General features: G+C 40.7%; 4 protein-coding genes and 1 long non-coding RNA gene across 10 annotated transcripts; 1 reads left to right on the top strand and 4 right to left on the bottom strand.

The window, feature by feature from the left end:
- Positions 1–83: 83 nt before the first annotated feature.
- On the bottom strand, positions 84–1,720 carry bcdin3d (BCDIN3 domain containing). The gene is made up of 2 exons (XM_077602471.1): positions 1,195–1,720; positions 84–730 (listed from the first exon to the last, which is right to left on the bottom strand). Exons 1-2 carry the CDS (start codon positions 1,393–1,395, stop codon positions 197–199), a joined length of 735 nt encoding a protein of 244 aa, XP_077458597.1. The 5' UTR covers positions 1,396–1,720; the 3' UTR covers positions 84–196.
- cox14 (cytochrome c oxidase assembly factor COX14) lies at positions 1,239–12,793 on the top strand. Of its 4 annotated transcripts, XR_013300561.1 has the most exons (7): positions 1,472–2,242; positions 3,080–3,271; positions 10,935–11,143; positions 11,806–11,955; positions 12,053–12,125; positions 12,223–12,261; positions 12,440–12,793. XR_013300561.1 is itself a non-coding variant. In XM_077602476.1 (3 exons), exon 2 carries the CDS (start codon positions 3,089–3,091, stop codon positions 3,263–3,265), a length of 177 nt encoding a protein of 58 aa, XP_077458602.1. In that variant the 5' UTR covers positions 1,239–1,455; positions 3,080–3,088; the 3' UTR covers positions 3,266–3,271; positions 9,566–10,806. The 4 variants fall into 4 exon arrangements, 3 of the variants coding, with proteins under 3 accessions (XP_077458602.1, XP_077458600.1, XP_077458601.1); XM_077602476.1 differs by lacking the exons at positions 1,472–2,242; positions 10,935–11,143; positions 11,806–11,955; ... (1 more) ...; positions 12,223–12,261; positions 12,440–12,793 and adding exons at positions 1,239–1,455; positions 9,566–10,806; XM_077602474.1 differs by lacking the exons at positions 10,935–11,143; positions 11,806–11,955; positions 12,053–12,125; positions 12,223–12,261; positions 12,440–12,793 and adding an exon at positions 9,566–10,806.
- On the bottom strand, positions 2,548–9,859 carry cers5 (ceramide synthase 5). 3 transcript variants are annotated; one of them, XR_013300560.1, is made up of 11 exons: positions 9,557–9,859; positions 7,813–7,918; positions 7,604–7,734; positions 7,464–7,521; positions 7,328–7,378; positions 6,521–6,613; positions 5,555–5,683; positions 5,068–5,174; positions 4,610–4,763; positions 4,409–4,539; positions 3,880–4,018 (listed from the first exon to the last, which is right to left on the bottom strand). XR_013300560.1 is itself a non-coding variant. In XM_077602468.1 (10 exons), the coding sequence occupies exons 1-10, from the start codon at positions 9,727–9,729 to the stop codon at positions 3,878–3,880; spliced, it is 1,143 nt and encodes a 380-aa protein (XP_077458594.1). In that variant the 5' UTR covers positions 9,730–9,859; the 3' UTR covers positions 2,548–3,877. The 3 variants fall into 3 exon arrangements, 2 of the variants coding, with proteins under 2 accessions (XP_077458594.1, XP_077458595.1); XM_077602468.1 differs by lacking the exon at positions 4,409–4,539 and having other exon boundaries at positions 2,548–4,018; XM_077602469.1 differs by lacking the exon at positions 3,880–4,018 and having other exon boundaries at positions 4,075–4,539.
- Positions 12,794–12,841: 48 nt separating the features above from the next.
- LOC144076007 (uncharacterized) lies at positions 12,842–14,502 on the bottom strand. The gene is made up of 5 exons (XR_013300697.1): positions 14,338–14,502; positions 14,048–14,148; positions 13,386–13,458; positions 13,175–13,318; positions 12,842–12,943 (listed from the first exon to the last, which is right to left on the bottom strand). It is a non-coding gene; the product is annotated as an uncharacterized LOC144076007 (long non-coding RNA).
- An 816-nt stretch (positions 14,503–15,318) lies between these two features.
- LOC144075453 (glycerol-3-phosphate dehydrogenase [NAD(+)], cytoplasmic-like) lies at positions 15,319–18,055 on the bottom strand. Its single transcript, XM_077602470.1, has 7 exons — positions 17,893–18,055; positions 16,673–16,991; positions 16,479–16,617; positions 16,255–16,367; positions 15,950–16,186; positions 15,775–15,881; positions 15,319–15,709 (listed from the first exon to the last, which is right to left on the bottom strand). Exons 1-7 carry the CDS (start codon positions 17,934–17,936, stop codon positions 15,613–15,615), a joined length of 1,056 nt encoding a protein of 351 aa, XP_077458596.1. The 5' UTR covers positions 17,937–18,055; the 3' UTR covers positions 15,319–15,612.
- Positions 18,056–18,119: the final 64 nt, after the last annotated feature.

Genomic DNA, 18,119 nt, shown 5'->3' with positions numbered 1-18,119 from the left:
AAGTATCTATATTTGAGGTAAGATCGGGCCGAAAAAATCTGACCCGACCTGACTTGAATTAATTTGATTTGCAGGCATGAGCCTGAAGCTAAAATTTCATATTTATTTGTGAAGATTTGGGACTCCTGACACAAGTTGGGGGGGAGGGGTGCTTTATGATAACAGTTTAAAGCCTGGAAATGAATTTGATTGAGTCTCACTTTTCCTTAAAAAGCAACAACTTCCTATGCCAGGCTGTGCTGCCCAAGCATCGCACATAGTCCATTTTGCAGTGCGTCTCCAGGTGTTTCTTGGCGTGTTCGATCATGTCACCGGACAACTTCAGACTCTTGAAGTGGTCGAAATCGGAGCGCCCGAGCTTCCGGAGCCTACGGGCCGCCGCGCCGTAACACCTCCACGGCTGCACCTCCAGCAGCAGGTGGCGGCTAAGTTCGGCCAGGCGGGAGAGAAAGCGGAGGAAACCGGCGTCGCCGTGGTTCAAGTGGATCCACATGGTGACGGCCAGGCACGTGGTGAGGTGGAAGCGGGAGCTCCCGTGCACCGCCAGGTGCTCGTGGAGCGGGGAGCAGTTGCCTGTCATGTCCATAGGAATGAAGGTGACGCTGCCCGGGAGAGGGTTGGTCTCCTGAGCTCTTTGGATAAGGGTTTCATCCAGGTCTAAGGCCAGCATGTTGACGTTGGCCTTGCCTGGGGTCTTCACCAGATGCTTGTAGAGGGCTATACTTAGTTCCTGACATTAGTTAAAAACACAAGACAAGAAAAAAACAGTTATTCACCGTAGAATAGTGTCGTACTACTGCCAGATTAAACTATGCACATGAAATTTGTTCCTAACCCCAATTTTTATATATATATATATATATATATATATATATATATATATATATATATATATATATATATATATATATATATATATATATATATATATATATATATATATATATATACAAAATTTATATATATATATATATAAATTTTGTATATATATTTTTTTGTAGTCCTTGATGAAACATTTAGGACTACAGTTACCAGGGGATACGTACTACCTTTTTTTGCCTTAACAAAATTTTAAATAAACTTACATGTAAAAAAAACCACCTGTATTATTCATTTAGTTCTTTATTTTTAAATTAGATGAGTGGTTAAGTCATTAACGTCGATATATAATATATTTATTTTAATCAGACAAACCCCCGAGTTGCAGCCCACGTCCAGCAACAGTGTCGTTTCCTGCTTTTGGTTGTAACCCAAATCAGCAAGAAGCGAGCAGGGAATTAGACCCAGTCGATTGTCGGGAGGGTTAAATCTGTAATAATTGATAAAGTTTCCATACGGAGCCGCACCGGGTTCCTTTGGCCCCTCGTCGGCATCGTCGTTTACGCAAGTTGCCATTTTAAGTCCTAGTTGGACCGCTGAAGGCTTCCGGTTGTTGTTTTTTCTTTCAGGAATAAGGTAGCTGTACACTATACGTACTAGATATGTTGCTCGGTGCTGGCGTCGTCATTTGTCGGCCGTTTTGCGTCGCCGTTCCATAAATACAATACTATAGTTAATGGAACATGTTGTACCTTGAAAGAGCTTTAAATTGCTATTTTTTAAACAGGTTGGTGGTTAATAATAGTCAGAAACGCTGTAAAATAAATCCATCCGTCAATGTTTTTTTTAATTATGTCCTGCCTATATTCTAAACACGCGTAGGAGTTTTGTTATAAAGCAAACTGTTGCAAGATGGCTGCTAGCAGTTTACACCACCTTTACAAATCTAGGCTCATGTGTGTCATATCAATGCAAGTAACCTGGTTTTCTGTCCCACCTGTCTAACACATTAATTTTACTGTGTTTCACCAGGCTTTTTATTAAAATATATGCCTCATTATAATTATTTCTTATATTTGTCACTATACAAAAGTATATAATATTTTTCAAATGACTACAGTAAACATCAATTTCTACGTGTACATAGTACAAATGGGTAGAAAATAGTCATTTAGATCGTAATATATTGCAATATGAATATATCTTTTTTAATGACCGATTTCTGACGTACACGTAACACGAGGGCTGTAAAATACGTTAGGTGGCGCTGTGGTTTGCTCTCAAAGGAAACCATCCGTAGAAGAAAATGCTACCTTCTCGACTTCCGTCGTTTACGAAATTGTTTGCTAGTGTTTCATTCTATCGCGTTGACATTGAGCACTGCAAGCAGGGCTTTTACGGTTTGAGAGACAAACAGAATCGGGTAAGTCATGTTTTGTATATTTTCATAAACCATTTGAGGGAAAATATGAGTATGCTTGTTTAATGAACTCAATTTTTAACAATTGAATTTAAGGTAGTAGTTGTGTTGCCACATTGGATTAGCTTGCAATGATGCCAAGGCAGGTGTAGAACAGGTACTGTAATTAGTTATTTTGAGTATGTAGTTACTAATGAAGTGTCGATCTTAAGGTGTAAAACAGGTACGTACTATAATCAGTTATTTTGAGTATGTAGTTACTATGAAATGTCGATCTTAACGCTCTCAGGCAACGAGCTAAGCAGTCAAGGGGTTAAGTTTTTTTAATCAGTTTCATTAATCACAAATGTTTGAAGACAATAGTTCACATCAAATCAAGATGAAAACAGCTTTTTTTTTTACACAGTATATTTTGCAAAGTCAACACAGCAGTCTCATCAAAACTTGAAGTTACCACAGTTTTGAAAAGGAATGGTTGCAAATCTTTTAACATTGTGATAGTAAGTTTGATTCATTGACATTTGTGAATTTGCCTAGTCACTTCAGAAAACATTTTTTTTCCAGAGAAACTCACTTATTCACACACTTTGCACACCATTTGTTGTGCTCTGGGTGAACAAGTTCATTTGTTTCGATAAACATCCCCAATTACTCAGATTTACCTGCAAGCCATTTTATTTTTCCTATACAATTTGTCTAAAATTCTTACCACTGGGGCTTTTCTAATATTTTTCATAAGGTCGAAGGAACATATAGAAACAGTTGATCAGTTTTCAGACACTTATTATTTTAACTTTCATGTTAGGCATAAATAAGATGCTCTTGTTCTCTTTAAAACAGGTCGCTACCATGGTTACTGGCAAGCGCTTGGCTGACATGGGGTACCGGGTCTTTTCGACCTCCATGATGTTGCTGACCCTTTACGGAGGCTACCTGTGCACCATGCGTGGCTACCGCTACATGCAAAGGCAAAAGGAGCTCAAAATGAGTGCCGAGAACCAGGATCCGGAGCTGATCAAAGACTGATGGCAGGTCAGCAAACACCTATGGACCCCCGTAATCCCCACTCAATGGGACATGTGGGATTTAATGTTGAAGCATATTTCAACAAAAATTATAATAACAATGCACTTGTGTGACAAGCTATCCATTTGGTTTTAGTAGCAGTGATTCCCAACTGGGCGGCTGAATTGACCTCATCGGTCTGAAAATTTTTGACATTATGGTTCATTTCATCACGGTGACATGCAGAGTAATTTGCTGTTCTTCCGCTAGATGGCAGACAAGTCACATGTAACATGCACACATTTTGCATGAACTGTGTCAATTAAAGCATTTTTGCCATTATATATTCATGGACTGTAAATTGTTTTGTGACATTTATGTTTGGTTGTGTGCCTTGGCTCAATAAATGTTGGGAAACACTGCTTGGTAAGAATGGACAAATTCATTCGCATAGTAGGTAAAACATAAAATATGTCAGTATAATGTAGCGCATAGTGCAGCGGTTTACCCAATTGACTTGACAAAACGGGACAAAAATAATCATGATATCTAGTGTTAACAATTTATAAACTTATTTGGTTTAAAATGGAGAATAAGTGCCTCTGCCCCGCTCCCAATTTAAAAAAAAAATGGTCACGTGATCGTCTCGTGCAATCTGCTTCTGACAGTGTTGGCGCAATGTCCATTGGTACCGTTTTCCACTTTTTGAACAGGCGTCGTCGTCATCTCTTCTTCGGAGCTGCTCTCCACGTCACTGCGTACGTCGTTGCATACCTTGACAAAGAAAATTTCGTGTTAATCTGTGTTTTCTTACATTAAATGTGGATGCTTTAGGACGAAGGGATGGATTTTTAAAATGGTCTAAAGAATCAAGCTTGAAAGAGTGGGAAAAATAAATCGTGATTACTTTTTATAGTCAGCTTGCCAAACCTTATTGCTATGTAATTAGAATTAATTATTGTATCTTTTTCGTAACAATAGAAAAAAAATTGGGGGCAGATTGTCCAAAGGCAGAAACGTACAAGAAGTATACATGGCAAGGAGAACCCACTTGGAAAAAGGAAAGCAAAAGGGTGGAAAAGGGAGAAAAAAATCCAAGCTATGCTCCTGTGGGTGGGGGATTCACAGTGTGGAACTAGGGGAAAACAAATAATTCAGACTTACAGCGAGAAAGAAGAGTAAAGTTGATGTGGGCGTGCAGACAGGAAGCAAAGAAGACAAGACAAGACTCAAAGCACAAAAACAGAAAGAAAGATGGAGTCTCTCATTCCATAGGCAGAAGAATCAAACAGCTTCTGAAAGGATGACAAGACGTGGAGATAAATGAGTGTGGCAACTTGGTTGCCGACCCCTATTTGGACCCACCTTGCCCCTCATGGTTTTGATGGCGATGCGGGCGATGAGGTATGACCAGATGATGTGCAGAAACTGCAGCACGAGCAGGAGAAAGTTGAAAAGCCACCAAGACGGGAAGGGACCCACGATCCGCCAGCTCTCGAACAAGGTGGAGTTGAGGACCCTGGGACAGGTGTTACCGTGAGCTCGGCTTTTCTCCGGGTAAAACAGCGGATTCCTAATTCTCCGTCAATCGTAATTCCATCTCGGGAGTGAAATAAACACCATTTCAAATTGACCGACAGGGCATTTTCATCTCGGCCTATTTTCGAGGTATTCATTTCTCCTATGGGCGGGCAGAGTGGCACCCGATCTCCCAGATCAAGTTACATTGGACAGTGTCATCCGTTTCCGATCAGAGTCAGCGCTATGGAACAAGTGTCAGGAAGAAAGAACTGAAATTTCCAGACGCAAATGTCGGGACTCACCAAATTGGAAACACGACAAGGCGGGTGACGAAGAAGGTCACGCTGAATAGCACGAAAAGTAGGTCGCAGATACGCTGATACTTGGCGTAGTGGGCCATTTTGCCTGCCTGATGGCAAATGGAGTAAAATACTACTGCTTCTCATTACTTTCATCTGTCAACTTTTAGCCATTCCGCTGAAATTAGACGCTTCTCAATGCCAAAATCAGATGTGAATAAACTACCACCTCAGAAACTTGCACTTAAAGATTTTAAATCCTGCAGTTTTTTGAGTATTCCTTTCTCAGCATTAGGAAAACAGCTAAAAAAGATACTTAGTTTGCCCATTTTTGGAGCAACTTTTACAGATATCTGCTCATTTCTATAGTCCGAGTGGCAGTGCCAATTTTCCTGCAGTCGGGAAAATCTCACTTCTCAATTTTGGACACGAGCGTCTATTTTCGCCAGAACGGATCGCAAATGTCGAGCTTCATTTACGCGTCCCCGACCTCGAGCAGGATGTCGGAGGCGTCGTGCACGCACAGAACCAGGGTGCCTACCCGCACCATGTTGTTGGCGTAAGAGAAGCTGATCAGGCCCACCGTCGCCAGGTGATGAACAAACATGGCCAGGAAGTCCTACAACAAAATCAGAAGACACATTTATTAAAGTTTTCCTTCACAGCAATGAAAATTCTTCAGCAGGGGCTCAGGGTCTATATGCTGGAGACCCCTCAGGTTACATTTGTGTATTTTTGTTGCTGTTTTTTAAATAACTGTTGTAATTGCTTTACACCAGCACTTTTTTTTATTACTGCGTAAGTTAGTTATTGTATTGTTTTTTTAAAATAAATGTACGATGAAAATGTCATTTTGTTTCCAATTAATGAAAGCAGGTGGTTTTAAGCACCAAAGGCTGTCCAAACGACTGCAGAAAATTATGAAAATATCATTGAATATGCCCCACACAAGAATCTTAAATTCAGCCTACATTCTGTTCCACTTATCAGGTTTAACGGCAGATACTCAAACAGTGGCGTTATTTCTAATTAATGGAAATGGTAGAAACTCAGTTTTTTTAATATAAATCTATTTTTAAAAAAATCCGACAACACCTATTAATTGAAGAATGCCAGATTTCGTAGACCTCCGATCACGCTGTGGTTAATCATTTGTACGTCAACTCATTGACTTGGCCAAACTTAGATAAAAAACTTTGGTAGTGGATTTTCATTTGAGTTTTCTGCATTCGTCTTTCGTGCTGGTTAGCATTTGAATCAGTGTTTGTGTCGCTCTTCAACTCTGGAATTTGCATCCTTCGCCCATTCAGGATTGTAGTCACATGAGGGGGGGCGGGCGTGACTTGCACTCCCGCCCACCCGTTTGTCCGCAAAACAAAAACATGTGACCCTCTAAGATTCTTGATGTGCTTGGAGTGAATTTGAACTCAAAGGTTCAAAGTGGTAGACGTCTCACCTTCCTTTGAATGTCAATAAACTGAGAGAACATGAGCGACCAGTAGAAGGCCAGCTCCGTCAAGTAGTAGCGATAAAGCGGAGGTGTCAATACCTTCAGGGACAGATAAGAAAATCACATTTAACTCAAGCGCCAATGACGGAGATGGACGTCACAATCGCACCTAGTTCTGATATTAAAAGCTGTTTTTAAATGGAATATTATGGCAAGAATATGTCTGCAGTTGGGAATACAAATGGATTTTTTTTAAATTACAAATAAGCTGTTATGTTCATTGTTTGGGCAATGATATTTGTCACTTGAGTGTGCATAACATTTTGGCCAAAAAGAAGTTGTCATAGAAGAAAAAGGACAGGAAGGGGTTGAGCTTCTAATATGCTAACTGGTTAGCTTTTGTTGCGTTCCTTAATTTGAGCAGTGTGAGTACGCTCGTGTTTTTGTCATCTATGTGAGCAAATGTAGCTTGTGTTGTCAACCTAGAATGTATGTTAAGCTATGTATGAAGCTAACCGCTAGCGCACTACGCTAACGTTAGCGCTATTTACAAACAATACTGATGATGCTGATTAGTATGCATTATATTGTCATTTTTTACTGTTTCTCACCCGTCCATTTACTTTTTGCTTTACTTGGTTATTATTCATAAACAAATTTTGGAGTTTGATTAGTGTATTTAATTTGCAGTATTCATATCTAATCGTATAGTAAGTCTTTCATTTGCTTTTTGCTTTTAAATATGCGCTTCGAATAGTTAGTTTTCTTTCAAATCGGTTTCAACCCTTAAAAATCCCACATTGGCCGACGTACCTGATAAGGGTAACCATACCAGCAATGCCGCGTATCCCACAACCACGGACTCTAAATATAAGACAGCAACTCAAGACACAGCTTTTAATGAAAGCAATCCAATCTAAAAAAAATCATGCAAACAACATGTACTCACCTGCCAAAGATACCCAAAGCCATAGGTAAATATACAAAAATAGAATGTAAACCTCCACCTGAAATGGATCATCCAGAAAAGAATCCCAATTAAAAAATGGACACGCAGTTCACATTAAAACTTACGTATGTGCGACCTACATGCTTTCGCAGAACTTGACGTGCGTGCCGGGTTTGTCTTGGTTCCTGCGTTGTCGAAACCATCGTTGGACCTTGCGAACGTCCCAATCCAGCTGCTTGGAGAGGCCGTCCATGTGGCGCGAGTTTGGATTCTGCCCGGTAAAAGGCAGGGATGTCAAGAAGGCACACGAGGTGTCACAATAACATTTGGAAATGTGCCGACACGGAACCTTGGTGTTGGACGTAAAGACTTTTTCCAGAACTGCGTTGGGTTGAACTCTTTGTTCCACCTTGGGGTGAACATGGAGGCTCCTCGCGAACCAACTGGCCACAAATCTGGGGGGATGGTCGGAAATTAGTGATGCACTGATTTTTTAATTTTTTTATTTTTGGGGGTAAATACCGCATGGATAAAGCCATATCGGTATCGATACTAGAAACACCATCGGTAGTAAAATATGTGCGTTCACGTGTTGGCATCGACAAGCTAACTAAATATAACTCAAGAAATAACTGACTGATATGATTACAATACAATTTGGAGTAAGGCTATTATAAAGAAAACAAAGAAGTCATTCCTGTGGTTTTTACCATGCGATAAGTAATCAAACTGCCGTTTATCAGTGGAAAAACAAATAGTTGCTTTGAATGCTTCATATTTTATGCAATATTACTATTTTGAAAAGTGCTAGGTTGCTCGTACTTTCCAATTTGACTGGGGTCTGCCAGTCCTCTCAGTTCACAAGGATTGGATGTCTACTAGAGATGAAAAAATAAATAAATTCAATTTTGTCCCCCCCCCCCAAAAAAAACATCATGGCAGTAGTTGAGCTTCCTTTTTTAAAGCTACATGTAAATTTTCCATCCAATATTTCTCGTACAGTGAAAGACTTAACATTAGAATCGCAAAAATCCACAGCATTTCTCTCCAATCGGACACCTTACAATGGGTGCATGTGCTCAATAGCTTTCGACTCCTTTGGGTATTAAGCAACAAGAGAGTTGGGGGGGTGCCGTGGCTTAATCTGACGTAAATGCATTCTCGTCTTCTGTTTTTTTTTGTCTGATGAACCTCTCGGTTTTCCGCCATTGTCTAGCGTGCTGATCCTTCTGTAACTACTAGGCTAGCAGGAACTAGACCGTGTAGCTTGCTAAACTTGCACTGTAAATAATTTAAGAAAGTCTGAGCAAGTAATGGATGCGCACAGAGTTCCATTCATTGGACGTCTATCACTGTCAATGGCAGTGAATTTTGTTTCAGCAGTTTCTATGAATTATTTTTCAGAATGGTAACTGGAGAGCAATTCGAGAAATTGGTGTTATGTGTAGGTAATATTATACTGAAAAGGTGATTCGACTTGGGGGTCAATTGCCGTCAATTGCCGTCAATTGCAGTAAATATAAATGTAATACTTAAAATGAATACACTTAAAAAAAAAGATTCCGGTTCTGTATAATTGATGTGAACAGTCCCGATTCCCAGTGACCGTAAACACCTCATTTGACCTACATTTTATTTGATGAATGGTTTAAGTCCTGGCTCGTAAGTCAGAACCAAACAAATATATGCCCGTCGGAGACAGCGCGTATCTCGAAAGCCGCAAGTGAGCTCACTCGTATCTCACATATTGCATTTTATATGTGCATGCCAAGTAGGTTTGCCTAATTTTAAGCAGCATTTCTAGGCATGTTTACGTGCATTTTATTCTTGTTCACAATAGTAAAGGGGAGCGCACTATAAAACACCGTCATGAAATGAATTTAAAAAATAACTTTTGATGTCATCAGACGTTTAATACCTAAAAATGGAGTCAAATGTCTCATTTCTGACTTCATTTACGAGATATTTGTCTTTTGGGCGAAGAAGCAGGTGGACATCAAAGTAAGAAAGTAGTTATAAGGCTTAGAGTTCTCTCTAAACGGGTGAATTATTTGGACATTTTGATGAACATTTGTTTTTGGCCGCGCACGAACCTCTCAAAGAGCATCCTGACGGCGAACATCCCCACGGCCAGCGGGAGGGCGGCTAACAAGTGTCCGGCTTTGGGGTACTCCACCCCGGGAGCCCGGTCGGCGAGATCTGCCCAAGTCACGTTGTGCGGTAACCAGAACTTCTCGTTCCAGAACCAGGCTGAAAGAGCAGCCATTATCCTTCCTTGTCGCCGTCCACCAAGACGAATGGCACAAAGAGTGACTCTTATTTAAGATGAAAATAATTTCTAATTTATTATAGGCGCCTTCTTCTTTTTGCTTGGTGCCGCCTCTGTCAATAGAGTAGACAAGTTTGCCGCTTTGGCAGAGACGTGTTTCCGGGAAAGCTTCCAAAGTAAAATGCCCAAGACCCATGTGTGTAAAAAGGACATCGCGCAATTTAAACTAGCTTAGCATCAGGTCTTCGGTTACTTTTCAAGACTTGAAGGATATCACGAGTTTCTTAAATTTTTGACAAAATATAGCAAAGCGGAATGGCTTGTTATTTTGAAAGCGCCGCTTCCTGGCTGTTATCGTTTAGCTTAATAGGTCGCTACTTTGGAAGCTGAGAAAGTGCAACTGGGCTTTTTGAAAACGCCGTCGTGGGATTCAAAGAAATGTATTTCATCACAAAACAACACGAAACCATATTTTGCACATTGTGACGCCCGTGATGCGATTCCTAACAAAGGCTTGTCTTCACTTCAAAGTCGATTTCAGGTGGCAGGAAGGATGCGCGACTCTTTTTGGCACGACATCGCCCCCGTGTGGCCACTGCGTGAAGTGGGAGAATCTCAAAAATGACACTAGGATAAATCAGTTCTTGTTTTTCTAGTTTGCAGCCGTGGCCTTGAGACATTTTAAACACCAAAATAAGGGTTTGGTATTATATTTCAATTCGATATGTTGCAGCTCTGTCTAAATACAGATGGACGTTTAGCCTTTTGCGCTGTGAAGCTATTCTTAGAAATCTGGCATGTCGCTTGACTCAAAAAATATGCAAAGGATTCTTGATGAGCAAATCCAAGATTATGTAACACGCCTTCCTGGACTCCACCCCCTCTCTCTATGCCTTTAAAGTAGTCCACGATCAGGACATTTTAGCTTCTTTATTAATCATTTTAGATTAACTCATTCGCTGCCAGCCAGGTTGCAGAGTATGGTCATGGTAATTAGCATATGAGGAAAATTGAAAAAAAATGCTCCAGCACCCCCCGCGACCCTAGTGAGGATAAAGCGGTTCAGAAAATTGAGATGAGTTGTGTTTCTTTTAATGGACTAATATGGCCTGGAATAAAGGTGAGTTGATGTAAAATACTAAGTAAAAATGTTACTCAATATTTGGTCAAATGAGTGTACTGACACACTTTTTTTATTGCAGCAAGACCGCAAAATCACGACTGTTCTACGTCATCTTCACAACATGGACATTGAGTTGGGAGAACAAACCACCATCTTTTCCACATTCAATATGGCTGGAGAATATGGGCGTGGTTACGCCTATTGTCGACGTAGCTAAATTAGGCACATGTGCTGCATCTCGCCCTTTGATACAGCGTTTCCATGCTAATGGCCGACCAGCACGACGAGGTAAGGCGTCGTAAGGCAAATTACTGGCCTAAGTGCACTTTTATCACGCTACCGGTAGATTTTTTTAGGCATCAATTAAGCCAAAACGCCAACAAATCTGTTAGTTTAATGCCAGGTTGTACACACCGTCGATAATTTAAGTTTGTGCTGCATGTGACTAGTAATCTTACTTAGCGTTAGCTTCACGACGAAGCTTACCATTTGACTTAAAACGTAGGTTTTCCGTTTTCTCTCCATTATTGAGTCGTGTAGTCGTGTCTTTTTAATTTAATCAAACAACGCCGAGACATCAACGGACAGTTTGCTGAGTAAAGACTCACTCCAAAATCACATCCAGAGGCACGGCTTAGTTCCTGATGTGTTGTATTTGAATAGTTTTCATTGCCAGTGCTAAACACCCGTTTCCAGTTTGTAATTGTTCTGTTTTCACAAAAAAATCATTTATACTAAAGTTGTTAACCCAACTTTCTCCTAGTTGTTAACGCCAGTCTGTATATTTAATCACCTTGTCTGGAAAAGGGAAAATAGCACAGAGCATTCACTAACTTATTTTCATTCTTTATCTTGATCGTTTATTAAATGTCTTGTAAGATTTCTCTTTCCTGTAATAATTGTTTGGCAACTCCCAAATAGCTTGGTTAAATTGAGTTTTCTCTGTTTAGCATCACGATGCAGCTCTTCATGCCCAGCTCGGTGGATCGGTCTTCATGCCCAGCTCGGTGGATCGGTCTTCATGCCCAGCTCGGTGGATCGGTCTTCATGCCTCACTCATGCCCTTGAGGTTATAGGAGAGCAGACTGGACCAGATCAAGGTAAAACTGTTTCCAAAAAAGTAAGCCTATCTATTGAATCTGCAGTCTTTGTACATGAATGATAACTTTTGTTTTTTCTTTATCTATTTTTTGCAAGTGTTCCCTGTTTAGCATCAACATGCCAGAACACTCACTTGAGGTTACAGGAGAGGAGACTGGGCAAGATCAAGGTAAAACTAGTTCCAAAAAAGAAACCAGCTAAGGCTATCTGAATCTCCAGTCTCTATATATGGTAACCTTTGCTTTTTTTGTTGTTGCACGCTGCAGGCCCATGTGATCTTCCTCGCTTGAAGATGATGCCAGCAGGTAATGTATTTGTTTATTGTAAAATATCCAAATTAAGTGTAAAAAGTTTTTATGCTTTTATTTAACTTGGATATTATTTTTAAAAAAACAATCTTGCATAACTTATGTGAAATTTGATCTATTTTGTGAAGTTTCACTGAACATAAGTTGCAATTTACTTCCTCTCCTCCCCTTATAGGTAAAGTCCACAGCTGTCTGGATTGTGCTGGAAATGTGAGAGGCCAGATGGATGGATTCCATTTTTAAAGATCATTTAATGTTGACTCAACAGGAGATTTGAGCAGCAATTGTTTATTTTAAAACACTTGGGGGAAAAAAGACCTAAAAGCCTTTAATGGGTCTTTTTTTTTTTTCATTGTGTTTCTTGAATAAATCCTGCCTCCAAAAAATCTGTTTATCATTCTTTGGAAATATTCTAAGTGTAAAAAAAGTTTTTTTTGTCTGCAGGTGGAGAAAAATAAGCTAAGTCAGACTTAAAAATGTCTAAGTGTGCATTTGTTTTTCTCCTGTTAATAAAAAAAAAATGTTAACTTGACAAGTTACTTGCATTTTTTGTTAAGGAAATGAGGAATAAGCCATGTACATTTTAAGAACATTTATTTTTCCACATTTACATAGGTCATTTAATAAGGAGCAGGGCGATAAGCCATCGGTAAATTGAAGAATCCTCTTCGGTGGAATTCTGTAAGGGAAAAAAACAAGTCAGTTATATATTAGACATACCCCTCTGATGGCTTGGTTTTCTTCTTGTGCACTGCAGAGGCAGGGAGATTCAAAAATGATCTGAGTCTTTATAACAGGGATTCCAAACTGGAGTGCCCCTATCCAGTCTATTTTCCATGTCCTCTTCTCCACCAACACATCTAAATCAAATCAGGATCTTGATCATTTGATTCAGATATGGAAAACATACCAGACTGGGGCCCTCAAGGACCAGAATTTGAGACCGAGGGGATGTTGGTGTCAATGACTGTGGATCCTCCAATGTCCCCATATATCAGCAGCCTTTTGGGGGAAGTTTGTCTTGTCACATTGATTTGGTAAACTTTGGAGGACCCTGGAGAGAAGCAAGATACAAAATGAGTAGGTTTAGTAAACATTACATGAAAAATCAATTAAATTACCTGAAACAGGTCCAACTTCATTCATGACCACTTTGATTTTGTCAGCTCTTCCACCATCTGTGGCTTTTAACCTCTACAAAACACGACAGCATGGTTATATAATTTCATATTTAACCATTTTGATGCACAAATGACCCATGTTATTTCATCCTGGATGAGTTTTGCCAATCAATCATTTCATATCCATTCATTTTTTTTAAATAAATATTCCAAAAAGTCAGTGCTTCTATTTTTCTCTTCATACACTGACAAAATGGTTATTTGACCATATGCTTAAACCCAAGTCAAAAATGACCCCTACACTATAATTGAATGAATGTTTCACTTGGGTTTTGTCCAAATCACATTTAAAACTTAAATGAAAATCTCCAAGTCCTGAGGTCTTCCTTTAAGAAAGTCAAAACAAGCCCAGGGTAAAGGCATATTCTATAAGTGTACTTTATATTCCTTACACCTGACCTCCCCTGATAGCATTTGTGTGGGTGAGTTATCTACACAGGTTCTTGGAATTAAAATTCAACACCAGACCAGTTAGTGTGTTTTCGTTTTAAAAAACCAAGAATCTATCATAATAAAAAGAACAAGCTAATTGGGCAAATCCTTGAATACTGAACGCTGACTTTTAATTATTACACGGATAGAGGAACTAGAAAATGACTCACTTAGCTGACAAAAAGGTCGTTATGGCGTCGACAAGGTGCTCCTTTTTTGCCGTTTTAGCCACATTCTTGAGGTTTCCCAGAAGTCCGTGTTCGTTGGGGAACTGAAACACAATGGAATGATTTCTTATTAAACATACATAGATATAGGTAACGCAATGTAGCCAATTTGTTTGCAAACATTTTTCGGTTGGATCCACGTGGGGCTACAGCACGCGATCGAAGCATGCACCCGTCAAAATTCACTCTTATAATGTGAACTGAGGCTTCGAAATCCCCAAATGAGAACGTACCGAATGCGCTGCATTGTCCTGTGAGCGCTTTAACAGGTCTTTCTTCGATAAATTGTCACTTCTGAGCTGCTCTGCAGAGCACTGCCGTGGTGGCTCTTGCCTCATCCGCCATTTTCATTGTGGGCGGCGCCCACTTGAACTCTGACCTTATGAAACATAGACACAAAAGCTACAGATAGATTGTTAGCTCTGGCGAGTCCGCTCTATCATGAGCCAATCATAGTTTGTGAAAGCGATGACGTATACCTACACCTATGAGAATGCGTCGGTGTCGCCAACTCGAAATCTGATTGGTTAAAGCAACAGTTTAATCCACGCTTATTTTATGCTGCAGGGCCTACAGAACTGATTGTGAATGACTCCAGGTAGATTTCTGACCCTGGCAACAAATAATGGCTGAAATGTGATTTGTTAAATGCTTAAATATGAAAACACACATCTGGAAGCAGCGCAACCAGGGGAAAAGCAATGAATGGAATCTGACAGACAAGTATTCATGGCCAAAATATAATTAACATCAGTCTGTGATTGATATTTTTTAGGCCAGCAGAGGTCTTGTAGACCCTGACTGTCCACCACTGTATAAAAAATGTATAATATATATATATATATATATATATATATATATATATATATATATATATATATATATATATATATATATATATATATATATATATATATATATATATATATATATATATATATATATATATATATATATATATAAAAAAACATTTAACACCTAGACTGAAAAAATGTGAATGTCAAAAATATTACTAGTTATATTTTTCAAATGATGTATTTTTACATTAATACAATGTTAATATAAAGAAATGAAATTAAAAGGAATAAATGACTAGTAGTAAATACACACAACACCATAGTTAAAACAGACAAAACAAAAAAACTAAGTGGTAAAATACAGGTTTTTGTTAGTTGAGAGTAAGGCCGAGAAACTGCGAGGCAACCACTGACAACTTTGTTAAAGGTCCAGACATTTATTCCGGAATACATTTTGAAACCATGGACCAATTGAGGCACTCTGTTTTTACCTAACAACAGCACCCAAATGTCTCTTCACCGAAAGTTTAGCAGAACCGTGATCGTTCTTGGGACGACTTGCGCGACGGACTGCAGCCTTTTCTTCACCGAAAGGTCACCGAACGCATCGTCGCGCAATTTAACTTTTGGTTCGAAAAAGGCAGAGCAGGCAAAAAAATCGGTCACCCCGTTCGACGACGTCGTCGTACTCTCAAACGTACGATTGGTCCGTTACATGTGCTCGGGGTGGTTCTGCAGACAGCGGATGAACTCCGCCACCGGGTGGCCGTCGAAGCAGATCTGTTGGACGGCGGTGAACAGAGGGAACCTGAGGAACGCAGAGAATCCATCGTGAGACCGAAGGCTTTCTCCCCAAGTCAGACGCAAACTCACTTGGCAACCATGTTTTTTTGCTTAAGGATTTGGTGGACCTCGGCAGCGGTGGGTGGACCTTGAAGTTTCTGACCGTTCAGGAGCTCCTTCTCCAGCTGCTCGATGGTCTGAACACAAAGACGGGACGGGTCAGAGCGGGACAGGTCGGACGGATGGGACGGAACGCGACAGCTACTTTTCCAGTTCTGGCAAACTCTTCTCCGATCTTGCGGTTGCGGCCGCCGTAGCAGGTGGTGATGAGGTCGGCGACGCCGCAGCTCTCCAAGAAGGTGCTGGCCGAGACGGTGCCATGGGCGCAGAACACCTTGGCGAAGGCGATCATCTCCATCAGTCCCAGACGGATCACGGCCGCCTTGGTGTTGTCGCCGAAGCCCAGGCCGTCGCAGAAACCCGCGCCGACCGCTACGATGTTCTGCCGAGACGGGAGAAGACGCGGGAGACGTCTCGAGTTTTACCGGGCCGCTCGGCGGGATCGCAAACCTTGAGCGCCCCGCAGATTTCCACCACGTCAGACTCTTGGACCACCGTCACCCGGAAGTTGGGGGTCTGCATTAGTTCCTTCAGGATGGGTCCGTACACGGCGTCCTTGCACCCTAACCACCCCAGGAAAAAAAAAATCGGGATTACCCATTATCTACAACAACTACTGTTGCGTTCAAGTCCATCCGGTAATTTCAAAGACAGTTCCGAATAGGACAACGTACCTATGGTGGTCTCGCAAAACTTGTCCTCCGCCACCTCGCTGGCGATGTTGGCGCCCATCAGAACCGACACGCCGATGCCGAGCTTCCCTCGGATGACCTCGGAGATCAGTTTCAGACCTTCCGGACCGGCGTCCACTCCCTGGAGGCACCAGCGGTCAGAACAGAGACCATTCTGGACGGAGGGGGGGGCGTACCTTAATGAGCGACACGCCGTGCGCGTCCTTCTTGACGTGGCCCTTGATGGTGTCGCACACGCGGACGATGAACTGATGCGGGACCACGAACAAGAGGATGTCGGCGCCCTGGACCGATTGTGCCAAGTCGGGAACGGCCACCACGTTGGAGGGCAGCCTGTGCCCGGGCAGGTATTTGATGTTCTCATGCTCGGTGTTGATGATTTCGGTGAGTTTGCGGCCGTCCACCATTTCCTCGAACACCCACATGTTGACCACGCTGTCGAACTTGGGGTCGGCGGCCGCATTGGCGCCCACAATTTTGGCGATGGCCGAGCCCCTGCAGACACAATCGGCAGCTTTTTTTATCATTTAACCTTTTCTAATTTTAATTAAAAATGAAAAACATTAAATCTTTTATTTATTTGCAATAGAAAAGGGAAGATAAGTCTTCAAAAATAGAACAGATAAAACTAAGTGTAAAAAACATTTTATACGATCATAAATATTCTGGAATAAAAGCATTATTAAGAGTATTTTTTAATTTTTAAAATCATTTATTTTCATTAAAAAGGTCTACTGCGTCTTTAACAGCTACTGAAATATTAGAATAAGTCAAGTGCAGTTCTTACTTATTGCTTCTTTCAATAAAACACAGACTTAATTTCTAGTTTAAATGGTGCAATTTTAAAATCATTTCCTTTTCATTAAAAAAGATCTACTGTGTCTTTAACAGCTACTGAAATATTAGAATAAGTAAAGTGCAATTCTTACTTATTGCTTCTTTCAATAAAACAGACTTTTAATTTCTAGTTCTAAATGGTGTAATATGTTAAAGTGTCGCAGTAAAACGTGAGTGGAAAGGTCACTGTGTGTTTTGGTTATAAGAAAATAGAAATCATGTTTACATAAGAAAGGCACATATTGTGCTTGCAAGATTTTTTTTCCTAGGAGCTAAAACCCTTCAAAAGTTGACTTTGTTCGTCGGTGACTTCCAAAGGACAAACTTGCAAATGTTGACTTTAGCTTGTCACAAAACCCGTTCTTGCCCGGTGACCCAAGTTTTTGTAATTTAAGACCCTAGCTGAGCAGCAAAATGTCAAAAGTCAAAACGAGAAACTTATCTACTTGACCAAGATAACTCGGCAAGAACTTTTCACTTGAAAACGGCTGGCATACAATTTAATTAATCCAAAAAAACATATCAGGGTTTTATGCAAGACATTTGGAAGGTAAGTTACCAGTTTCCGGAGCCCACCAGGCACACTTTCTTGGGAGCTGCCATCGTCCGTCCGACTGTCCGACCGAGCCACCGAGCGCGCCGCCGTCGGTATTTATAGCGAGCACGAGCCTGATCTCCACCACTAGGTGGCGCCAGCGGACATGACGAGTATCATGGTTAATCTGGAGAAAATTAAAGAGATCACTAAAAATGTTATACCGCCCCTTGGCGTAGAGGTTCACTCAC

The sequence above is a fragment of the Stigmatopora argus genome, chromosome 6 (assembly GCF_051989625.1).
Source record: "Stigmatopora argus isolate UIUO_Sarg chromosome 6, RoL_Sarg_1.0, whole genome shotgun sequence".
Classification (NCBI taxonomy): Eukaryota; Metazoa; Chordata; class Actinopteri; order Syngnathiformes; family Syngnathidae; genus Stigmatopora; species Stigmatopora argus.
The sequence above is the reverse complement of the archived record's forward strand: the minus strand, read 5'-3'. Positions and strand labels throughout refer to the sequence as shown.

Excerpts from the sequence above, each read along its gene's own strand:
- LOC144075453 (XM_077602470.1), bottom strand. The coding sequence starts at position 17,936 with ATGGCAGCTCCCAAGAAAGTGTGCCTGGTGGGCTCCGGAAACTG. Across the intron at positions 16,187-16,254 it reads AAATCTGCGGGGCGCTCAAG|AACATCGTAGCGGTCGGCGC; the intron begins GTTTGCGATCCC and ends CCGTCTCGGCAG. Across the intron at positions 15,882-15,949 it reads AGTTTGCCAGAACTGGAAAA|ACCATCGAGCAGCTGGAGAA; the intron begins GTAGCTGTCGCG and ends CTTTGTGTTCAG.
- bcdin3d (XM_077602471.1), bottom strand. The coding sequence starts at position 1,395 with ATGGCAACTTGCGTAAACGACGATGCCGACGAGGGGCCAAAGGAACCC. Across the intron at positions 731-1,194 it reads ACGTGGGCTGCAACTCGGGG|GAACTAAGTATAGCCCTCTA; the intron begins GTTTGTCTGATT and ends AACTAATGTCAG.
- cox14 (XM_077602474.1), top strand. The coding sequence starts at position 2,126 with ATGCTACCTTCTCGACTTCCGTCGTTTACGAAATTGTTTGCTAGTGTT. Across the intron at positions 2,243-3,079 it reads TGAGAGACAAACAGAATCGG|GTCGCTACCATGGTTACTGG; the intron begins GTAAGTCATGTT and ends TCTTTAAAACAG.
- cers5 (XM_077602468.1), bottom strand. The coding sequence starts at position 9,729 with ATGGCTGCTCTTTCAGCCTGGTTCTGGAACGAGAAGTTCTGGTTACCG. Across the intron at positions 7,919-9,556 it reads GTCAGGATGCTCTTTGAGAG|ATTTGTGGCCAGTTGGTTCG; the intron begins GTTCGTGCGCGG and ends CCATCCCCCCAG. Across the intron at positions 6,614-7,327 it reads GGTATGGTTACCCTTATCAG|GTATTGACACCTCCGCTTTA; the intron begins GTACGTCGGCCA and ends CTGTCCCTGAAG.